Raw genomic sequence first — 23,757 nt, forward strand, 5'->3', positions numbered from 1 at the left:
AGAGTTTTGAGAAGGAGACGTTGCTTGCAGATATGTTTGCTTAGGACAATCTTGCCGACCACAAACTCTGCAGTCTACCAAATCTGCTTTGCTGTATCTTGAACTAACCTTTATTTAATTGATTAGACTTTATTCGATTATTACTTCTTTCGAGTAGCTTAACTCGTTAAACTATAATTTAATACAGTATTTATGCTTTCCTGGTCCAAGTTTAAAGTACTGCCCTAGTTTAGAGGAAAGCAAAACCTTAAAACTGATCTACCTGTTTACCAAATTTAATGCCTTTGGACTTGAGCTCTTGATTCTCACTGTCTTCCACTTGTTCTCTTGAGCCATCCTTATTTTATGTAACAACAGGACAGCACCTCTTCCATCGTGCGCCAAATTTCCCCAGGTTCAGTGAATACTCTGTTGGGAGTTGGTGCTCGTTACGGGGCTTTTTGGTGTTCAGCCTTTTAAATTTATTACAATTTTGTTCCCATCAAGTAGCCAGACCAGTCATGGAGTTTTTAACACAGCTGTTTACTTGAGCTATAGCTAGGACTCTGGAAAGCCAACTATGGCCAACCAGAGTTCAGGCATACACAAGCAGATATAGTTTCAAATTTGATTACAAGTAATTAACATATAACAATTAAGGTATAGGGGCTATCTCTATCTACTCACAACTATTGATTAGGATTTCATCATGCGTAAGATACAAATCTTAAAAGCCATTATAATTGTTGCATGCCTGCTTAATTATAATATCAATCAGCATGAAGTTTGATTATATTAGTTAAGTTATCCTTGACATCCCAGCTTGTGCCTGGGTTTGTACATTTCAATCACCTCTCCCATGTCCACATGTCTGATTTAATGAATTATTTTGGTCCAAGGTCCTTTGTTAGATAAACAAACCTATATTCTATGGTATCTTCCCTTGTAATAAGCCTTGACACTTATCTGGATTGGGTTTAATAAAGACCTGTGGTTTCTCTCATTGCAGCTTATATAATTTTTAAACTTGTGTGATTATTAACCCTTTCAGTGTTGCCTACATGTGCATAAGCAAAGCTTGCAGTATTTGTAGGAGCAAAAGTTCCAAATACCTGAGTCTGTTCCTGCTAATCAAATAATCAATTGTAACGAGCCACCTGATTAACTGTGCAGTTGTTTGTTTACCATATACATTCACCATGTGACGTGGGAGAAAGAGCTTGGTTCAGCTTTCCATTCTTCTGTGCTCATTTAGAAACAACTAAAAATATCCCTGTATAGGTTTTTTTCAGAGATGCCTATCAAGTTTCAGTACATTAGGATAGTTGGCTTCAAATTCAGGTTTTTGAGCTCCATTTAACATTTGGAGCAAATTTTACCAACTCGCCACAGGAATCGGAGCAGGCGAGGGGCAGACCATGGAAAGGTCCGTTGACCTCGGGCTGGATTTTCCAGTTTTGGGGCTGTTAAATCCTGCCCTTAGAATCACATGGCATTTGCTATACTAATATTCACTTTTTAATTAATGAATCCAATTTATAGTTTATATCCAAAGTGACATGACACGATGATACTAATGCTGATCTTAACTGGAAATGCTTATGACAATGAAAATTTCTAGAAATCAAGGGGATCACTTGCAGGAGTGACTTTAGATACTGGGCATGAGGACACTATCTGATGAACTGTTAAAAGTATAATACTGTCATCAAAAAATAAATATGTGAATTGGTTGTTGAATTAGGCATTTTAACACACTGCTGTATCGCTGCATAATGTTTATTTTATAAACTAATATTTGATATTTCGGAATTACGTTCATGCTATGTGGTACAGAGAAATTTTGAATACCAAGGGAATTAGGAAATATGCAGATAGTGCAGCAGGTAGAAGATCTGATTTGAATTTAATTAATGGCAGAACATGTTTGAATGGCCTACTTATGCTCTTATTTATTATTTTTTATGAAATGATTACTTATGGTGGAGTATTTGTAATCTTAACGTATTGAACGTTGAACAATTTCCTGTAAAATGTTGAAATGTGAAAAACCATTCATATTTTTTCTTTCACAGAATGCTATGATTCTCATGAATTCCTACTGCAACAAGATTGTGAAGCCCATTGATGGTTCATGCTGCCTTCCCCGCTCTCCTCTTTCTCTAATTCAGAAATTGACTGGCTGCTTTTTCATCATTTGTATAATGAGCTGCATAGTTGTCACTTACTTTTGTCATAGTTGGCGGAAGAGTAAGCCTAGTACTGATGTCGAGAGTGGAGAAGAGAAAAAGCCTGCTACTGCTTCCCTTTCCAATCCTGAAAAGTTACTGTTGTCCCTCTCTAAATTAGGCCTGATCATGGGCTATTTCTATCTTTGTGACAGAGCTGATTTGTTCATGAAAGAACAGAAATATTACACACATTCAACATTCTTCATACCACTGGTATATATTATTGTGCTGGGAGTTTTCTACAATGATAACACAAAAGAGGTATATTTTTTAAATCTACCTATCACTGTTATTTTGCACTATACTTAATCGAAAGCAATAATATTTGGTATCTAAACCAAACAACAGACTTTTGTAGTTTATTTCAAAATGAGTTATGTCATTTGCACAGCCACCTAATGCTACTTTTGAACCTTGCAGAAAACTGCTGCAGTTACATTGTATAAAATATCAAAATATATTCTCAGTTCTGAATGGTTACATTTTGACTTTGTAAAATATGTAATAGGTTTAATTTTGGAACCTGTTTCTCTTTGTAAAATAGTTGCTTTTATCTGTAATTTGAGCTTTATAGTAAAGTTTGTTCATCTTCACCTGTTGGTTCTCAAATAAGTTGCAACAAGGGGGTGTTGCTGTTGTGGGATCTGCTGTCATCTCTAAATTGCTCGTTTATTTGGTGCCATGATGACACAATGTACTGTTAATAACAGGTTCGTATCTGTAAATTATGGATGTTATCCTACTGCAAAAAGAAAAAATATTGAGCAAATCACACTGGGTTGCACGTGCGCACTCATATAAGCTACTTAGTGTTCGGAGTGTTGTGATTGGAAAGCGATTAAGCATTGAGAAATTCTTGACCAGCAGAAGCAATGTTTTTAGCCTTTGCCTTTTATAGACTTTATAGGCCAGAGCAGTTTAAACTCTTCAGTACTAGCAGATGGCAATTAATAAATTAAAAGTGTATGTATTTTTATGAACATTTTATTCTTGTTCTTATTAGACCACTGTACTAAACAGAGAGCAGACAGATGAATGGAAAGGTTGGATGCAGCTAATTATACTGATATATCATATATCAGGAGCAAGTACCGTAAGTGTCAATACTTATGCTTTCTAGTCATGTACTTGGAGACTGTGAAGTCTTTTCAGGTTGAAAGTTTATTCAATCTGTGTTACTTATTAATAGGTGTTTCTTATAGAACATAGAAGAACATAGAAAAGCTACAGCACAAACAGGCCCTTCGGCCCACAAGTTGCGCCGAACAATTTCCTTACCTTCTAGGCTCATCTATAACCCTCTATCTTGCTAACCTCCATGAACCTATCCAAAAGTCTCTGAAAAGACTCAATTGAATCCACTTCCACCACCACTACCGGCAGCCGATTCCACGCACCTACCACCCTCTGAGTGAAAAACGTACCCCTAACATCTCCTCTATACCTACTCCCTCGCACCCTAAACCTGTGGCCTCTCGTGACAACCATTTCAGCCCTGGGTAAAAGCCTTTGAGAATCCACTCTATCAATACCTCTCAACATCTTATACACCTCTATCAGGTCACCTCTCATCCTTCGCCTCTCCAAGGAGAATAGACCTAGCTCTCTCAACCTATCCTCATAAAGCATACCACTTAATCCCGGCAACATCCTCATAAATCTCCTCTGCACCCGTTCTATGGCTTCCACATCCTTTCTGTAATGAGGCGACCAGAACTGGGCACAGTACTCCAGGTGGGGTCTGACCAAGGTCCTATACAGCTGCAGCATTATCTCCCGATTTCTAAACTCAATTCCTCTATTGATGAAGGCCAGTATTCCATATGCCTTCTTAACCACAGCCTCTACCTGCGACGCCGCTTTGAGCATCCTATGAACCCGGACCTTTGCTGTTAAAATATTTGTGTAACATTTTGAATTCCATCAACATGAAAATTATAATCTAATCAAATTTTTCATTTTTAGTTCTTACCTGTGTACATGCATGTTCGAGTTCTTGTGGCAGCTTACCTGTTCCAAACAGGTTATGGACATTTTTCTTACTTTTGGAAAAGTGGGGAATATGGAATCTCTCGAATTTGTCAGGTATGTAATCTTGGTGTGTATTTTTTTTAAATAGATAATTTCTGTTTAAAACTTTTGAAATTATTCTTCTTAGGCTTTTGAATGTCATGATTGTAATTTTTTACATGAGTATGAAGCTCAAATGCCAGTTTAATTCTGCTTGGAAACCTTTACAGTTGTGGGGTGGGGGATGCCTTTCACTTTTGGCAATCTAATCAACATTACAATTTTCAATCCAAATTGCTTTGTAATAATTTTCATCTCAATGGGGGGTTTATTTTTTGAACTGGTGAAGAGAAACTGACCACCTAATCCGAGAAGTGTAGAGCTAGAATGTTTGAATCCCAAGTGGGAATTCCGAATCTAAAACCCAATGTACACATTTTGGCATTCACGCTTAATTTTCCCAAAGGATGTTTTTGGCTATCTCAGCTGGTTCATCTTTGTAAGGGGCCGTAATGAGCATATTTATGGAAAAGCTGTTATTGGTGCTAGTCTATTCTTCTTAGTTGAGGGTCTGCTTAGAATAAAATCATCATAGAGTCCCTACTGTGCAGCAGGAGGCCATTTGACCCATCATGAGTGCACCGACTCTCCGACAGATCATCTTGCCCAAGCCCTATCCTTGTAACCCCATGTATTTATCCCACTAATCCCCCTCAACTACACGCCTTGGGACACTAAGGGGCAATTTAGCATGGCACATCCACCTAACCTGCGCACCTTTGGAATGTGGGAGGAAACCGGAGGAAGCTCACACAGACATGGGGAGAACGTGCAAACTCCACACAGACAGTCACACAAGGCTAGAATTGAACCCAGGACCCTGGCACTGTGAGGCAACAGTGTTAACCAAATGAGATGGTGTTATTGAAATTGCGGCTTCCTTAATGTTTATTATTACACATCAATTTACTTTACAAAATAATGTTTTCCTTGACTTTAATTTTTAAAAATTAAAGGGTGACCTTGGGCACTTACCAGGGAATGTGGTAAACTTTTCCCTAAGAGTAGTTTTGTTGCAAGTCTGAAACATGGCTCTGATATGTATCCAGAACCTGATGCCCAGTGTACTGTACCTGTATGAAAATTATGACAACTTGACAACATTTGTCATTCTGTTTGGGATTTTCCATTACTTCATGGGTTAATGTATTGCTTGTTGTAGTACTGAGTCACACAAACCAGAATAGTTCAATCCCTGGTGCTTGGCTTATTTGAATGGTGTAATTTGTAATACCACATTTAACCTTGGATCCCTGAGCTAATGAGGGAAAAATCGACCCTGATAGAAACTTGAAAAGAAAAAGCTGAAAATACTAAAAACCTTTATTAAAAAATAAAACTAAACACAAAAATGCACACAGACCCATTAGCTCCTGAAGAGAATAGACAGGTTTAACATTTAATTTGTGAAGAGCAGGGAAGAATAGTTGATCTGGAGCAGAGAGCAGAAACGATAGTGAAATATTGTGTATGTGAGTTTACGAAAGTGAGGGATTGTTAAGATTTGTTTTCATTATTGCCAATCGCCTCTGCTTACAAAGGGATTTTTTAATATTGAAGTTGTCCCCAAATGCTGATTAATGGCTGCTGTTTGTTAACTTTGACAACGTGCTGGAAACTAATCTTTGATTTATCAATTATATTTTACAGATATTATTTCGTCTGAATTTCTTGGTGGTGGTGCTGTGCCTCGTGATGGATCGACCATATCAATTCTACTACTTTGTTCCATTAGTAACTTTCTGGTTCATGGTTATCTATGTGACACTAGGCATTTGGCCTCAAACTGGCAAGAAAGATGAAAATGGTATACAAATAGTTTATGTTGAAATAAAAAAATGCAATGCTTTTCTTTCCACACATTGTATGAAAAAAAAACATTGTTGAAACCATTAAGTGGGAAGGGCATAGCAGATACATCACATTGCCTTATTTTTATCGCAGGAAGATTGTGTTATAGAAGCAAGTTCCAAAAATGTATAATGTCAACTAACATAAACACTTCCTGGTTCTCTAGCGATGAAACAGTGATCTAAAGGCCAATTATGCTAACTGGCAGATTTGAATAACTGGGAGGCAAGAATCTAGAATGCTCTACCTCTGAGGGATACATAATGTCCCTGCCAGATGACCAAATAGCCCCCAAATAATAGCTACACATTCTGATTGAAAATGAATGTTCTTGAGTTCTGAAACAGGACAGATCCTTCGGGTTGCTACAATAAAAGTGGTTATGGATTATGCAAGCGATGGTGGGTGGGGGGGTGGGGGGGGGGGGGGGGGGAGAGAGAGATCTATTGAATGGCCTTTATTCTTTCACAAAATAGCTATAGTGTAATGCAAGGTAAATGCTCAGATTTATTTTAAAGTTAGCTAATTGCACCAAATCTTATTAAGAGCACCACATGGAATCTGCATGGAATAATTTTAGCATTCAGCATATGCTTTCACAGTCTTTTATAGTTCTACAATGACCTAATAATCTAAATCTATTAGTGCACTGATCTAATGTAAAATTTCTATTTTTTTATTTCAGTTTCGTGTTCCCCCTATTGGGAGGTAGTTGTCAAACTGCTTGGTTTGTTTTTAAGTATATGCCTACTTGCAACTTCTCAGGTTAGTGCTTATATTTTTAAGCGAAAATTAGGAAAAGGAAGAGCTTGCTGTTTCTCTTTTCTTGTAGAGTAGAAAGAATTAGGTGTATTATTTTTATTATTAGAGGCGTGTTCTTTCTTGATCTATTGCCCATCCACATATACTATTTTGCACTTTCTAGTTTTGAAAAACATTGTTGTCCGTCAAACTTCACAGTGATTCATTCTAAATGGCCAAATTACTTTTTAAAGCTACCAGACAGGCAATCTAACTTTGAGAATATATATTCCATGGTTCTATTGGCCCAGATGCAGGAAGGTGGAATTAGAAAGGGCACCTGGGTGTCCTTGGGCTGCCATGGAAAAGATGGGCCAAATAGTCTCCTTTTTGTGCTGTAACTTTTCTATGGTTTTATGTATTTGAGATTAGCATTCAACTTTTAATAGTGTTCAGGTTGGAAGAATAGCAAATCCTTAAAGAACTAGAGTCATAGAATCCCTACAGTGAGGAAGGAGGCCATTTGGCCCATCGCGTTTGCACCAACTCTCTGATGGAGTATCTAACCCAGGCCTTCTCCCTTGCCCTATCCCTGTAACCCCATATATTTACCCAGCTAATCCTCTTAACCAATCCCCCTACCCTACACAGCTTCTGACACTAAGGGGCAATTTAGTATGGTCGATAAACCTAACCTCCATGTCTTTGGAATGTGGGAGGAAACCGCAGCACCCAGAGGAAATCCACGGAGACATGGGGAGAATGTGCAGGCAGTCACCCAAGGCTGGAATGAACCTGGGTCCCTGGTGCTGTGAGGAAGCAGTGCTAACCACTGTGCCATCGTGCTGACTTTTCTGTCACTGTGCTGCCCTTGGCTTGTCAAATGTAATATTTAAGATTTTTCAGTCGAAGTGGATTCCAATTTTGTGATTTTTTTTTTCACAATGTCAAATTTGATTTAATGTTTGAAGTTGTACTTTACAATCATGCAAAATCTTTCAGTACAAAATATCACATTTAGCCATGTTTGCAAATTATTTTAGATTCTCTGTTAACAGTGGAGATCCTGGTGGTTAAATTGGATAATTCCTGAAAATGGAGGTAGTGATATACAATTAACCCACGCCCATTCGTTGTGTTGCAGGCAACGTGTTAAATTCCTGCTGGCTGCTGCTTTATGAGATTGCTAAGGGCAGCAATGCAACCTGCATGATTCATTGGCTACATGTAACAGTAGGAAGCTCTGTCATGAGTGGCTAGCGCTCGTGAAGGAGCCTGCACCTCTTAAATTGGAGGCACTGTACAGTTGGAGTGTTTGCAAGATGTGGTGAGAGTTATTTTAACACTTGTAACCCTTTGAGGAATGGCTGACCATGTGAGATCCAGCAAGATTTTCTGACAATGCAATGGATGTCTTAGTGTGAGATGTAAGGAGGAGGAGAGACATCCTGTATCTATGGTGGAATGAGGGGCATTGGGGGGATTGATTTTTCAGACATAAGTTTAAAAGGAACTCGCAGTGGAAGTAATGCTAGGAATACAACTCCAAGATAATGAAAGCAGTGGACCAGGTTACAGAAGATGGGTGTTCTCAAACAAATACTTGGTATACTCAAAAACCACGGTGGCACATTTGGTTAGCAATGCTGCCTCACAACGTCTGGGACCCAGGTTCAATTCCCAGCTTGGGTCATATTGGAGAGTCAGCACGTTCTCCCCATGTCTGCGTGGGTTTCCTCCAAGTGCTCGTTTTCCTCCCACAGTCCGAAAAACATGCTGGTTAGGTGCATTGGCCATGCTAAATTCTCCTTCAGTGTATCCGAACAGGTGCCAGAGTGTGGTGACTAGGGGATTTTTGCAGTAAATTTCATTGCTGTGTTAATGTAAGCCTACTTGTGAAACTAATCCATAAACTTTAGACTTTAACTTTAAAAACTTTAAACTTTAACCTACCAGGTAGTTTGTGTACAATGTCAAAGGGGCATGGAGGAGTCCTGTCCCACCCTCAACAGGCAGTCCTTAGGAAATTAAACAGAGCGGTTGTTTGGGGAAAGTGATGTTCCTTAATATGAGTGAAACCATTTCATTCTCTGTAATGCCCAGTTCTGAGTCGTCCAGTAGACCAATTAAGCTTTAGCCAAGTATAAGAAAACTCTGAAAACACATGAAATTACACCAGCAGAAATAATCTAGTTAGTGATTCCTTTAGCACTGGTAAGGAGTCTTTAATTTCATTCAACCTTATGAGGCATCAATTCCAGCTTCGATTGTTTATCAGAGATTGAAAGGACGGCAATTCAACTTGATGTCATCCATTTCTCAGGCACAGAATCATCACTCGTCCTTCAAATTTCAAGTAGTGACTTTCTATGGCCCATCTAACCTGAAAGTAAGCTGGTCGCTATATTGGAGCTGGTGCCTTTATAGATGTTCAGAATGCCTGCTAGAAGCTGATGTCAAGTAATTTACACACCTAAATTGGGGTTCCAGTGCCTGCAAAACACCAATAGTAAATTTAGTTATAGATGAGCAGAGCTGCATCATGTAGGTTTCCACCAAATTTCCACCAAAAGGTGAGAGTAGCTTAACCAGCAATTGTGTAGATTGCTCAAAGTATGGCCATATGGGCTCCTGGCTCCAGAAAAATGTTCTGCAGCTATTGTTCTGGGCTTCCCCCCATTGATCAAATTGTGGCTTTGTAGCTGGAAAGGTTTCATCAGAGTCTGCTTGATGAGATGCATGAGGCTTCCAGACTGGTGGTGGCAACTCATTGGTTTCACTTTGAGGCACAGTTTGGCTTAGACCTCCGATCCAGTTCATCAGGCTCACGCTCCGATTGTGCCAGAAGCTGGTGCAAGTTGATCTTCATCCGAGGAATAAGAGCGCAGGCTGGTTTTCTTTCCTTCCCTTGCCTCTTACTCCAAGAGTATAGAAGTCAATTGTACCATTCTTGTTGTCCAGACTGATGAGAGATTGTATAACTCTGCATAAATCTGGGATCTTTTCTGGTCCATGCAGTCCAACTCCTCACTGCTTTAAATGGCTGAGTCATTCCTCTTTTTTTTTCTCTGAATTTATTTTGCATTTGTAATTAAATTGCAAACATTTCACATTCATTGCTTCAGGACCATTAGTTTAAATGCAAAATTAAGATGTTCCAAAAGCACTGTGTTTGCCATTAGAACATATTACTAGATTTGCTTTACTCCCAAAAAAGCTTAAATTAAGAGAGATGTAAAAAGGGTTTTCTATGTCAATGTCTATTCCTTCATCTGAACACCAGTTTATTACCTTAGTGGCATTAAACCGGAGCCAAATTACTATCTTGTCATAAACATACATGCTGTGAACCACTGTTGCTTTAGACCATGAAGGTAGAATGTTGTGTACTTAAGTGCTAGTTTACTGTCCCAAGTCTTTGAAATCCAATAAAGTTATTCATGTGATCATTATTTTATCGACTACGACGCAAGCTGGAAACCATACTTTCAAACCTTAGTGTGAACTGATCCATGACCCAGAGTTGGTCGAAATGGGGACGGGACGATTAATAATTTCAAAAAGAAATTCGATGGGTGCTTGAGGAAATTAAATTTTCAGGGCTACAGTGATAGAGTATGAGCAAGGGACTGACTGGATTGCTCTACAGAGAGTCAACATGGACTCTGTGGGTCAAATGGCCTCCTTCTGTGCTGTAATGACTCTGACTTTGTTAATTTGCATTAAATTTCAACCAAATTTAGAAACACAGGATTTGTTCAGAGCATGCAGGAATGTTTATATTTATTCCACATGTGATTTCTAAGCTTAATCATTTAATACTGTGCTCAGTCTTTAATTATTGTTTGTTTTGTTTATTTTTAGAGTTCTTTTGAAAATGCGTTTTCAGTGTGGCCAATTTCAAAGCTATTTGAATGGCAGGGATTCCTTCATGAATGGTGGTTTAGATGGAAGTTGGATCGCTTTGTATGTAACCTTATATCAGTTGTCATATAATAAACCTCATGTTATTTACTGCAGTGTTGATATGAAAGTTTATTTCAGCAATAAATTGTTTGCGTCAGATGTTTTTGTTTTCTCAACCAGGGTTATTAATGACTGCTTGTTTTTTTTTTAAAAGTTGGAAAGGTCAAATTCAGTGCCCTAAGTTATGGATCACAGGGTTTTTGTGTCTTATTTTAGTTACATCTATGAATTTAAATTTAGTTATACTGCTAATACAGATTAGTATTGTCCTATCAGTTGGGTTACTATAAAATTAAGACTTTAATTGAAAAGAAAAGGTCTATATCTTCAAAATAAATGGAAAAAAAACTTGCAATGAATATTTCAGCAGTAATTGGTAACATATTTGTACTCTATGGTTACTTTAAATACACAAGAGTTATAAAATGTACTTTATAATGTACATCCTATGGAAAGAAAAAAGATTAGACTGTTGTTAAGATGAATGTGCACTTTGTCCTCTTCTGAAAGGATCAGATATACCTGAGGGGAATTGTCATTTTAAATAAATTTGATGATTAATAAGCATCAGGAGGGTTTATGAATGTGAGATCACTCACTGCAAGAGTTAAGAGCTAGATACAAAGATCAATTTTCATCCAAAATGTGTGTTTAGCCAGATCATTCTAAAATCATTTTTGCTATGCTCCTTATTTCGATTCAAATCATTTGTAATATTGTGAAAATACAACTTCTAAAACTTAAGTTTAGTGTTCTCCTGTTTTCATACAGGCAGTTCTACATGGTATGGTCTTTGCTTTACTTTATGGTGTATTAAAGAAGGGTCATCTACTGTCTGAAGGCAAAGGAGAGACGTTGTTCGCACCTAGATTGTCATCTTTCTTACTTTTTACGTCAGTAGTTGTATTTTTGGTGAGTCTAACAAATTATAATTTGGATAAATTAGTTTGTTTAGAAATGTTTTGCAGATAATTGGACAATATTAAACTGAACTGTGCAGGTTACCATCTTGTGCAGAAGAAACAAAAGGTATTAATGACCATTTTAATTATAATAAATAGAACTTGCATTTATACACTATCTTTAGAGCCAGGACTTATATTCCATTACACAGACACACACTGAAGCAACAGAACAAATTATATTAAAACTTCTCTCATTATACAATTTTTAAAATAGCCTCTTTTCCGTATATCATGAATCATAAGCAACACTCAAATGTTCAGTCCAGGGGTTACCAATAAGACTCTGACTGTACCTCCACTCTCCTACAATCTCCCCCACCCTTCCAATTCTTCTATGTTGTTTTACTTTTTTCATGGGATATGGGTGTTGCTGGCAAGACCATCATTTGTTGCCCATCTCTAATTGCCCTTGAACTGAATGGCTTGCCTAGACCATTTCAGAAGGCAGTCAACCACATTGCTGTGAACCTGGAGTCACATGTAGGCCAGACCAGGAAAGGAGGGTAGATTTCCTTCTCTCCAAGGAGACTAGTGAACCAGATGGATTTGTCCAATAATCAATGATAGTTATCATGGTCACCACTGCTGAGACAACTTTTAGCTCCAGATTTTAACTTTAGAACTGGGGCTTTGACTATCATCTGTAAGCAATCTGGGCAGTTGTTTTGTGCCATTTGTCACCCATAACCATCAAATAACTGTAATTCTCATAAACCTCAGACTTGCCCAGCATTCCGAGATCTGAAAACGGTCTCTGATGCACCACGGCCGGATTCTGCTGAATTTGCACTCATTCTCCTGACTACAAGATGTGCTTATCACTCCCAACTGGATGCCTCCCAAAATTGGAAATTCCAGCCTGTTCATAGCAATAACAGACACAGGGGGACAGGAGCCAGGCTTTGGTGGGGATGGGGGTAACCCACTAAAACTAAAATTGGCTCTTAACACACACAATACTTGTTTGTCATAGGAGCTGGGATGAGGGCTTTTGGCCTATGAATAGCTCCTCTGCCTGCTGTGTTGGTCAGGAAATGTAGACCGCTGAGGAAACATAGTGTGGGTGAGAAGGGGACACGTTAAGATTTGAACCAAATACATAAGTGACTTTTTCTCATTTAGCTGGTGCTGTATTTGTTCTAATAAGTAGCAACTTGTGAACTTATTTTCTGAATGTATTGCCATAGAGTAGCAAATCAATAGCCAAATGCAGACTGATGTACGTCAATTGAGTAGGTTATCAAAATATGTACTTAACAATTTGTCCCTTTTTCAGTGTATGTGTGTGTGCATTGGCAACAAATAACCACCTAATCTTGTTTACACAGACCTATTCAATATGGTGTGCCAGCTGTAAAAACAAAACCGAGTGCAATGAGTTTCATCCTTACTTTTCTGTGTTGCAGGTATTTTCCTTTATCTCTGATTCACGATTAAATTATGCTATAAATGTATATCTGCTATCTTACCAATTGCTTTAAACATTTTTTTTCCCAGATCTTGTCCTTCATTCTTATTAGGAACATTCCTGGTTACGTCCGTTCTGTGTACAGCTCCTTTTTCGCCTGGTTTGGCAAGATTTCCTTGGAAGTAAGTGGTTCATGCAATGTGCAAATTCACATAAAATCACTTAAAAATCAATGAGTTGGGTTTCTGTGAAATTCCCCATTCAATGACGAGTGGAGTTAGGGTAAAAAAAAAAACTTGGATTTATATAGTGCCTTTCACAAACACCGGACATCTCAAAGTGCTTTATAATCAATTAAATATTTTTGAATGTAGTTGCTGCTGTAATGCAGGAAACATCTCCCACAAATAGCAACGTGATCATGAAGAAATAATCTGTTCTAATTGCACTTATCGAGGGATAATGTCCCTACTCTTCAAAATAGTGGCTTCAAAATCATCATGGCTTCAAAATAGTGCCATGGGATAGTTTACATCCACCTAATAAGGCAGAAGCACCCCCCAACAGTGTAGCACTCTCTCAGTTCTGTACTGGGGTTCAACCTTGGTTTTTGTATCTCCTGGAGTGCAGCTTGAACCCAGACTTCTGATTCAGAGGCAGGGGTACTACCAACTATACTATTGCTGATGTAGGTGAACTATAATGGGCAAGGTGAGAGGAGGCAGTGAGAGATGAGTAGAGACACAACTGGGGATATGCAGAGCAGATCCAGTGAACAGAAGAACATGGGGTGAAGCAAAACACATGAGGCAGGAAGATGATGGGGTTGCAGAGGAAGAAAATGAAATGATAAAAGCAAATTACTGCAGATGCTGAAATCTGAAACTAAAAGAGAAAATGCTGGAAAATCTCAGCAGATCTGGCAGCATCTGTAAGGAGAGAAAAGAGCTGACGTTTCGAGTCCAGATGATCTTTTGTCAAAGCTAATAGGTAATAGGTTAGCTTTGACAAAGGGTCATCTGGATTTCAAACGTCAGCTCTTTTCTCTCCTTACAGATGCTGCCAGACCTGCTGAGATTTTCCAGTGCTTTCTCTTTTGGGAAGAAAATGAAATGAGCTGAGGAGTGGAGGAATGGAGAGGTAAGGCATGTGTTGTGGGAAAAGTACCACTAGGTCAGGCTTGAAGGTTTCAAGAATACAGTTTTATTTTAGCGAAGCTTCGTGGAGAAAAGGCACTAACAAGCAGCAAAACCTTCTCTCAATGAGACAATAGGAGCAGTCCATCTTTATACCCTTTACACAATAGATGGACCGGCATCTAGCCATTATCACATCGTTGTAATCAAGTAGGTGATCGATCGTTATAGACAAATACAGACTATAAGCATGTTAACATCGCATTGTTCTATGAATGGATACATTTCCTACGTCAGTGACTATCAATGACTTTAATTTAGGTCTATTCATACAGTAGTACCAAGGAGAGGGGCCATGTTTTTGAGGAAGAGAAGGTGTTACAGGCTAATAGGCTGGAGGAAATAGATGTTCGGAGGGAGGATGTACTGGCAGTTTTGAATAAACTGAAGGTCGATAAGTCCCCTGGACCTGATGAAATATATCCTAGGATTCTTTGGGAGGCAAGGGATGAGATTGCAGAGCCTTTGGCTTTGATCTTTGGGTCCTCACTGTCCACGGGGATGGTGCCAAAGGACTGGAGAGTGGCGAATGTTGTTCCTCGGTTTAAGAAATGGAATAGAAATTACCCCGGTAATTATAGACCGGTTAGTCTTACTTCGGTGGTTGGTAAATTGATGGAAAAGGTCCTTAGGGATGGGATTTATGACGATTTAGAAAGATGCGGATTAATCCAGGATAGTCAGCACGGATTCGTGAAGGGCAAGTCGTGCCTCACAAATTTGATTGAATTTTTTGAGGAGGTAACTAAGTGTGTTGATGAAGGTAGGATAGTTGATGTCATATACATGGATTTTAGTAAGGTGTTTGATAAGGTCCCCCATGGTCGGCTTATGATGAAAGTAAGGAGGTGTGGGATAGAGGGAAAGTTGACAGATTGGATAGGTAACTGGCTATCTGATCGAAGACAGAGGGTGGTGGTGGATGGAAAATTTTCGGACTGGAGGCAGGTTGCTAGCGGAGTGCCAAAGGGATCAGTGCTTGGTCCTCTGCTCTTTGTGATTTTTATTAATGACTTAGAGGAGGGGGCTGAAGGGTGGATCAGTAAATTTGCTGATGACACCAAGATTGGTGGAGTAGTGGATGAGGTGGAGGGCTGTTGTAGGCTGCAAAGAGACATAGATAGGATGCAAAGCTGGGCTGAAAAATGGCAAATGGAGTTTAACCCTGATAAATGTGAGGTGATTCATTTTGGTAGGACTAATTTAAATGTGGATTACAGGGTCAAAGGTCGGGTTCTGAAAACTGTGGAGGAACAGAGAGATCTTGGGGTCCATATCCACAGATCTCTAAAGGTTGCCACTCAAGTGGATAGAGCTGTGAAGAAGGCCTATAGTGTGTTAGCTTTTATTAACGGGGGTTGGAGTTTAAGAGCCGTGGGGTTATGCTGCAACTGTACAGGACCTTGGTGAGACCACATTTGGAATATTGTGTGCAGTTCTGGTCACCTCACTATAAGAATGATGTGGAAGCGCTGGAAAGAGTGCAGAGGAGATTTACCAGGATGCTGCCTGGTTTGGAGGGTAGGTCTTATGAGGAAAGGTTGAGGGAGCTAGGGCTGTTCTCTCTGGAGCAGAGGAGGCTGAGGGGAGACTTAATAGAGGTTTATAAAATGATGAAGGGGATAGATAGAGTGAACGTTCAAAGACTATTTCCTCGGGTGGATGGAGCTATTACAAGGGGGCATAACTATAGGGTTCATGGTGGGAGATATAGGAAGGATATTAGAGGTAGGCTCTTTACGCAGAGAATGGTTGGGGTGTGGAATGGACTGCCTGCAGTGATAGTGGAGTCGGACACTGTAGAACATTTAAGCGGTTATTGGATAGGCACATGGAGCACACCAGGATGATAGGGAGTGGGATAGCTTGATCTTGGTTTCAGATAAAGCTCGGCACAATACCGTGGGCCGAAGGGCCGGTTCTGTGCTGTACTGTTCTATGTTCTATGTTCTAGTTTACAGTAATTGGTTTTCCTGCATTTTCTATTCCCAATCCCACCTGTAGCTTTACCAGACTTTTTTGTCCCTATTTCCACTGGCTTCCTGCAGTATCTAATTCCTGCATATTTTAATTTACAAGTAGTTGTCTGAGTGTCTTTAATCCTAAGTAATTGTCTGGGCTAAGAGTCAGTGCCTGTTTGTGGTCTTAACTCTTTATGTGCCAGGTAGTCATTTTTAAAGTGTACTCTTCTGTATATTTTTCCCACTTCAGCATGTATGGCTAGGAAGGTAAAGAGATGGAATGGAGTAATGAATGGCAGTGGAAGAGATGGGTGAGATACGGATGAATTTACCTGAGTGGGTTGGATACCAGAGAGCTACTTGAGCAAGATGACTGATTTGTGATGTGATCTTCATTTTATTTTGTTCTCTCCCATGCCCAACAGCCCTTATTGTTTTTTTCCTTCAGGTGGCCTGTCATTTGACATTACATCAATTGACAAGCTCACAGCACTGGCTATTGTTGTTGTACTTTGCAAATGTTGAGGCCACTTTACATTTTTATTACAGGTTATTGGTAATTCCATCACATGAAGTTCTTTAAGCACATTCCTTAAGTTTGGAAAAGGAGATTTTCTGTGCAGATACTTGTAGGTGACAAGGGCTGAGGCATTGTTGTAGGGTACGTTTGGAGAGTGGCAATCTTCTCAATTTGAGAAACCAGCAGAAATCACCAAATGAGGCAAGACTGAGGATCACTCTTTTTATTCTGTTGAGAACTGATTGGCCCTTGCTAACCATGGTTCATCGTAATGTGTTTAGCAATCAGAAAGCCAGAAGAATACCTCCCTGTGTCCCTTCTCTTTTTCTACCCTCTTTTCCTCCTCTCTTTGTAGAAATGCAAGTTATCTCATTGTAACAGTCGTGCACAAGTCATTCACATCATTAGCAGAAACTCAGCACCGTTTCCGATCCCAATACTATTGCGTAACTAACCAAGCTGGTGTAGTTTTCCATATGTAGCTAACCATTTAAAGCTCACTGGTAAGAAAACAGATTGAACAAAAACCAGTGCCACTGCATAAATCTAAGCCCCTTTCCTAACTAATTTCAGCATTTATCACAGTAACACAGTCCTATCTTTAAAAAAAAAACCTTGGCAACACTGCTTTAAAGCCAGAGCTGAATACATTATTCAGTTTAGATATTGGGTTTCATAATCACAAATTAAGTTATTTTGATGGCAATATTAAAATATACAGTATTCTGGTAAACTGATTTTTAAATAACAGGATGCACTGTTACACAATTGATTATTTTTGCCACTAAATTGCAAGGACAGAACCACTAGAACAGCGTTAAAATTTTGATCTTTAACACCATTTTTTGGTTGCTATGAGTGCCCTTAGGTGTATGCACGCATACTTCTGGTTCAAATCGATTCGATTGCCATATTAGTGACGACATCAGCAAGCACATGAGTCCATGCCAAAATAATGCAAATTATGCAGATTGTGACATTTGACGCTGATTTGATAAAGTTGATAAAGTTTACAGAGACTGGTGTGGCACATTTCTACAAGAACCAATTGCTTCCAAACATTGGTGCACCATGAATTAGAGAATGGCTAAGAGACATACTGAGCCTGAGATTTGTCTCTGACCAGAAACTGAACTGGACCAGCCATGTAAATGCAGTACGTAATTCGCCTCCCGACTCTCCAAAGTCTGTTCACCATCTGTAAGGCAAAGGTTAGCAGTGTGATGCAATACTCTTCACGTGCTTGTGTGACCTGTTTCTGGTTCTTCTTACCACCTGTCCTTAAGCAGAACGTGTTTTTTAAAAATTACTTTCGAAGTATGTTGTGGCCTGATTTCCCAATCCTTTGGTTTACGTGGTCCAATTTACTCTGACCACAGCAATTTAGCGTTATGATTAACTCAGAAGGTTGGTTTATTTCATATTAAAAAACTCAGGGGAAGATTCTGCACAATTCCTCATTTCAAACACACAGGCATGTGTGTGCATCAAAGTCCAGAGGGTGTTTCCTTTTTGGCAGGGTTCAGTTCTGATAAGTTTCTGGTTTTAGATAACAATACATAGCTCCTCAAAATTAACAATGTTGTAGCACGATGGACTTTTGTGTTTAGACTGTTTGGCAGGCACTGATCAGTAATTTTTAAATGAAGCAGGTTTTGTGGAATTGAGAGGTGGTAACCGACTGCTTACTCAGCCAGGTTGTTGAAGTCCTGTACAGTTTATGTTAAAACAGCAGCCTGTTCTTGGTTCTCAAAGGCATTTAGGGATTTCAAAATTGTCACTCAAGTCATGTGACCACCTTTATCCACAATTACTTAAAAGGGGATATTTATCCAGTGTTTGGAGCTGACTTTGACTTCAGGACTGATGTACCAGACATTAGTTATTGAAAGATTTACCATCCATGTTGAGGGATGGAAAGCCATTGTCCAGGCAGAGCCACTGACTCAGCTAGCAAGGTGAGCTCATCAGATGCAAAATATGTCTCTTTGGTTCCCCTTTGAAATTGGCTTGGCCAGCCCTAGGTGTAATATGAACTTATTAGCAGCTCTGTAGGTTTCATGAGTTCTGATATGTGAATCACCTGGTCTTCTCCAATTACAAGGGGTCTGCACAATGAGGTGTGAGATTCCAGAAGTTGAGAAAATAATTCCATTGTTCCTGCAACTTCTAGGGGTAACTTCGAGATAAAGGGCTAACCCTATGATCATGTGGCTTGTGGCAGACATCTTTTTTGGGTTTAGCAGATTCATTTTTTTTTTAAATAGCAAAAGAATCTGGATTTCCTTTCACATTGAATAGAAACCAAAAGCCCTTTTGCCCTCTGGGGGTGGGGGGGGGCGGGGGGGGGGATCTATTTCATTTTCTTTAAATGGCAAATCATCGAAAGTTGGTCTTGTTAAAATTTTGAACTGACTGTATATTGTACCAGACTGTATTACCTCTCTCAAAACCTGTATTTTTTTTTCAGCTCTTCATATGCCAATACCACATCTGGCTTGCGGCAGATACCAAAGGAATCCTCGTACTCATTCCTGGAAACCCAGTGCTCAACATTATTGTCAGCACTTTTATTTTTGTGCTAGTTGCTCATGAAATCTCACAGATCACAAATGAGCTCGTACAAATAGCCATTCCCAAAGATAACTACATTGCACTGAAAAGACTGCTATGTGTAGCTATTTTTTTAGTGGGGATTCTTGCATTGTCAACTGTTGAACAATTGAACAAGTAACTGAAATAATGACTGAGCAGGTTCAAGTACCTACTTTTTGACCTTCATATTTAATAAAAAAGATAACCTCGAAGAATTGTGTACTGGGGAAAAAAGAAGCATAAATCTGTGGGACACTGATTATTATGATATTATTCATCATAATATCAAATCTGAAAAAAAAGATACTGCTTAAGTAAATAGAAGTGATAAAAGTGTTTGGTCATCTAATTGATTTGAAAGCCACCTTTGTAAGTATTGGCATGATTGATGGAATAACTCCATGGCGTATTTTGAAATGGTATTTCATGTGATTTTCTTTTTGGATGTATAACATTTGGGTGGTTATAGTGATGTTACTTTAGTTCCACTTCACGTTTTCCATATTTCCACTGCCCTTTTTTTAAATTGGCAATTATACCAGTTTTATGAAGGAAACATTTTAGGGTTACCTGCTGAAGTTAAGTTTGGTCCTAAGTACATGCAGATACATATTCATTCTGATTCAGTATAGCCCTATTTATTGAATATTGTATCCCCAATGCTGAGGACTTTGTGTTTCTTTTCCTTTGCTGCGTTGATGTTGGGTGGTGGTGTTGGAAAAGAAGTGGCTCTTTCTTTTCCTCATACTTCATGTATAGCTGCAGTTTAAAGAATGAATATTAGTATGGAGCACTGGCAAAATGACAAGGCTTAGAGTTTGTTCACTGATATATTCCTCACTTGAAAAGGCTTGTTGGTTGTTACTTTTGACTGTGTTGTTGTATTAGTGGCAAAATAGGGCTGTCAAAAAGTTTCAGCCACTGCTCGTACTAGGTTAGTGTCATGTTGTTCTTTTTAAAAAAATGACTATTGTGGAATAAATGGTTAATTGTTGCAAAAGTAAGTTCATCCGTTTAAAACTTCTAATCTGAAATATTGTCAATGGACTGAACACTGGTCTAATTAGGGGCCCTGGCTTTGTGTACAAGTGAAGTGGCCAATGATTTGTAATTAAGCGAGCATGGTTGAATCACCAGCTCCACTATTAATTTGAAACCATTTCAAATTATATGATCAATTCTGTTTTAGGATCATTGACTTATAATGGAACTTACTAACAATGTGCTAAAATTTGTGTATTAGTAAAATTAAAAGATTAGATGAATACATTTGCTGCTACTTTTTAGGTTTTTTTAAAGTTTGATAGCGGGGGTTGGGGGAGCTAATAATTTATATTAAACATTTATGGGTTCACCATAGTTTCTAAATCAAACTTGAACTGCATTTCATAAGTCACCTCTTATCAAAATCTGGATTCTTTTTTGTAAAAAGGCCTTATACATACCTTGTTTATACATTTTTAAACATTGATATGTTGCCGCACTAACCTTAGCAGATTTTAGCCATTCTTAACAAGTGATTTGTATTATTTTAAAAATAATATAATGGAAACCATCAGGTGACTTGTAAATGCCAAATTCTTCATTCACCTGTTTTATTTTTTCAGTAACTTTATAAATCAAATAACTAAATTTTTGAAGTCTTTCTGGTATACACGGTGCCATAAATCATTGTTAACTGCTATCTTTGAAATCATGGTGACATCTTTAAATATGTATCTGTCCTGATTTAAGTCACATTTATAGACCCTGCAGTACATTATTTTTCACTTAATTCTTCTGCACCCAATTCCTTTGAATTTCAGTATATCTGCATTTTTCACAGCAAATAATCTTAAGTTTGGGGAGTCGATTAGCTCAGTTGGCTGGATGGCTGGTTTGTGATGCAGAATGATGCCAGCAGCGCAGGTTCAATTCCTGTACCTGCTGAAGGCCCTCACACATATGTTTCAAACTAGACATGCTGAAAATTGAATGGGTTTTTGCAGTGTGATTGTGAAAAGTTGATTCTCAAGGAATTCAGTGTTTAGGTGTCATTTTTTTGGCCCAAATTTGATACAAGATCAGAATCAGCAGCACTCTGAAGTAGTATCCCAAATTCTAATTTATCAGGATTAAAAATTTGATATGGTCTTGTATTTAAAGAGATTTAATATAAAGTTCCCTCCCTTCATTCCAATGAACAAGTGGGTAGAAGTGCTGTAGCATAGAGAGAGAGCCAGATCTGAAGATCCCAGGTTCGATTTTCTCTATACTTTTTTAGCTGATCTCATTGGGGACACTATACTTGACCTTAGCAGCATTGGGCTAAATGCTAATACGTGTTTCCTGTTAGAAAATGTACATATGTGTGTGCTCTGCTGCAGAGCACTCCACAGTTGAATACTCTTACCAGTGGTCAGTTCAAAAACCATGTGAAGCATGGCCTTCTGGGAAAGGGACAATGCCCAGCATCCTCGGGAAGGCAATTGTATATTCACAGGTATTTAAATTTTCTAGGTTGGGGTGGGGGGAAGGGGGGGAGAAATTCTCACAGTGCAATGCGATTTCTAACACAGTCGTTAAGTTCACACTTGTTTTTGGTTGCCACGATTGCCCAAGTCTGTCTTATTTTCTTAGATTGTTAATTCTGAAAATCTAAAATGTCAATGCTCTGAATAAATTTTTTGCACTAAGAATTTCAATTTATAATTAGTCTCTACTTGCATGTCCTTTTCTTTCCAACCTACTTTGCTTGTGAACGATTTACATAACCTTCTATATCCATAGTCACCAAAAGTGGAGTGATTTCTATGATCTGGCCCTTTTTCTCTTTTTTTAAACCTAGCTTTGAAATGATGGCTTGGCTGGAGAACTTACTGAACTTAATCAGATTTCTGCCTCAAGTAAATCCTGCAATTACAGAAATTAATATATAAGTACAGTATAATGTAATACCAAATGTTAATATCTTTTAATGACAGTTTATATTGCACTTGGGGGCACAAGTTTTTGGTATCGCCGTTTATATTTTGGAGCTCTTGCAGTATTGCAGGTCAAGCATGTTTTGTGTATAAATAAATTTTGTTCTGTTTTTGAGATTTTGCACTTGTGGAGCTATGTGACTGTGGTAAGTTTATAAATGTTCCAACATTTTCCTGAAACAGCTTAGTGCTTTTTTTTTAATTTAATGTTTGCATTTCATTTATAACTTGGTTTTGTGATGATGGATTTCCAGGTAGTATGATTTGTGAAAATTAATGTTGCTGCATTAAAGACAAAATTATATTTTCTTGTACACTTTTTAATCATGTGAATTCTTTAAGGTTGTTTCACAGCTTTCTGGAATCATTTGTGATTTTTAAGTATTTTTTTGCCGTTGTAAAATTAAGAGTTTGTGTTGTAGATTGCAGTGTTGTTCAGTGGTGTTTACATTTGAATTGTATGGAAGGAGAATTTCATCTGGATTAAAGGTTGAAGTCAGTTTTTCTTCTTCATGTTTTTATTTAGCCTGTGGGCCATGTGTAAATTAATTGATCAGTTATGTGAATCATAAATAAATTTATTTCTGACTTAATCAGATTGAGGAATGCATGATGTTTAAACTTTCTTTTCCAAGATGTTTGTAGTTTTCATATTTCAGTTTTTCTTTTATATTTGAATCATTTATTGGATTTAGTGGTTTGCTAGGCCAACACATTTGCTGTAACTGGTATTGAATGCACCAAAGTTAAAATAAACTTGCCAGGTTTTTTAAGGTCAAATATTGGAGAGAGAGTTATTTCTAGCAAGCTGGTATTGGTGAATCAGCAAGTTACCACTAGCTGTATGGAAACCTGCAGGACAATGAAAGTATTAAACTAATATAAACTAGTTTATAACCAGCTGCTGCCCTCTAAACATCATGAAATCGTCTGTTTCTCTATTAAATTTGTCAATCCTTAGTTTATCATTATAAGTTGTCTTTCTGTCTGGGTAGTTTGTCAATTACATAGTGGTTTGCTTAGTTAGAGTTATTGTATAGGTGTGTACAAAAATTAGACTCTTAATTTATGCAGTACATGTCCAATAGGGAATGAAGCCAGAAAACTAGCATTGACTAGTGTAACTTAGCAGAAAATTCCAAATTCCTTTTTTGGGCTTCCTTAGTGACTCCTAATTTAGGGTGATATTTAATATTGGTGGAATAGCAAAGAAATGCTTCCTGTTATTTGCTTGTATTGCAGTGAAACCAGGGCAAATCTTTAGTTCATTAGGTGATCCAGTGTAACATTCTTCTTCAGTCCCATTTAGAC

General features: G+C 38.3%; 1 protein-coding gene across 1 annotated transcript in view; it reads left to right on the forward strand.

Moving 5' to 3' along the window:
* casd1 (CAS1 domain sialic acid O acetyltransferase 1) overlaps positions 1–23,223 on the forward strand; it is a 64,311-nt gene extending 41,088 nt beyond the window's left edge. Inside the window, exons 9-18 of the mRNA XM_078237892.1 lie at positions 2,055–2,471; positions 3,214–3,303; positions 4,176–4,295; positions 5,931–6,087; positions 6,817–6,896; positions 10,737–10,838; positions 11,610–11,750; positions 13,132–13,209; positions 13,301–13,393; positions 19,359–23,223. Of these exons, the coding sequence (XP_078094018.1) occupies positions 2,055–2,471; positions 3,214–3,303; positions 4,176–4,295; positions 5,931–6,087; positions 6,817–6,896; positions 10,737–10,838; positions 11,610–11,750; positions 13,132–13,209; positions 13,301–13,393; positions 19,359–19,622 (1,542 nt within the window). The 3' untranslated portion in view covers positions 19,623–23,223. The remainder of the gene's footprint in view (positions 1–2,054; positions 2,472–3,213; positions 3,304–4,175; positions 4,296–5,930; positions 6,088–6,816; positions 6,897–10,736; positions 10,839–11,609; positions 11,751–13,131; positions 13,210–13,300; positions 13,394–19,358) is intronic.
* Positions 23,224–23,757: the final 534 nt, after the last annotated feature.

This window comes from Mustelus asterias, chromosome 2 (assembly GCF_964213995.1).
Source record: "Mustelus asterias chromosome 2, sMusAst1.hap1.1, whole genome shotgun sequence".
Lineage (NCBI taxonomy): Eukaryota > Metazoa > Chordata > Chondrichthyes > Carcharhiniformes > Triakidae > Mustelus > Mustelus asterias.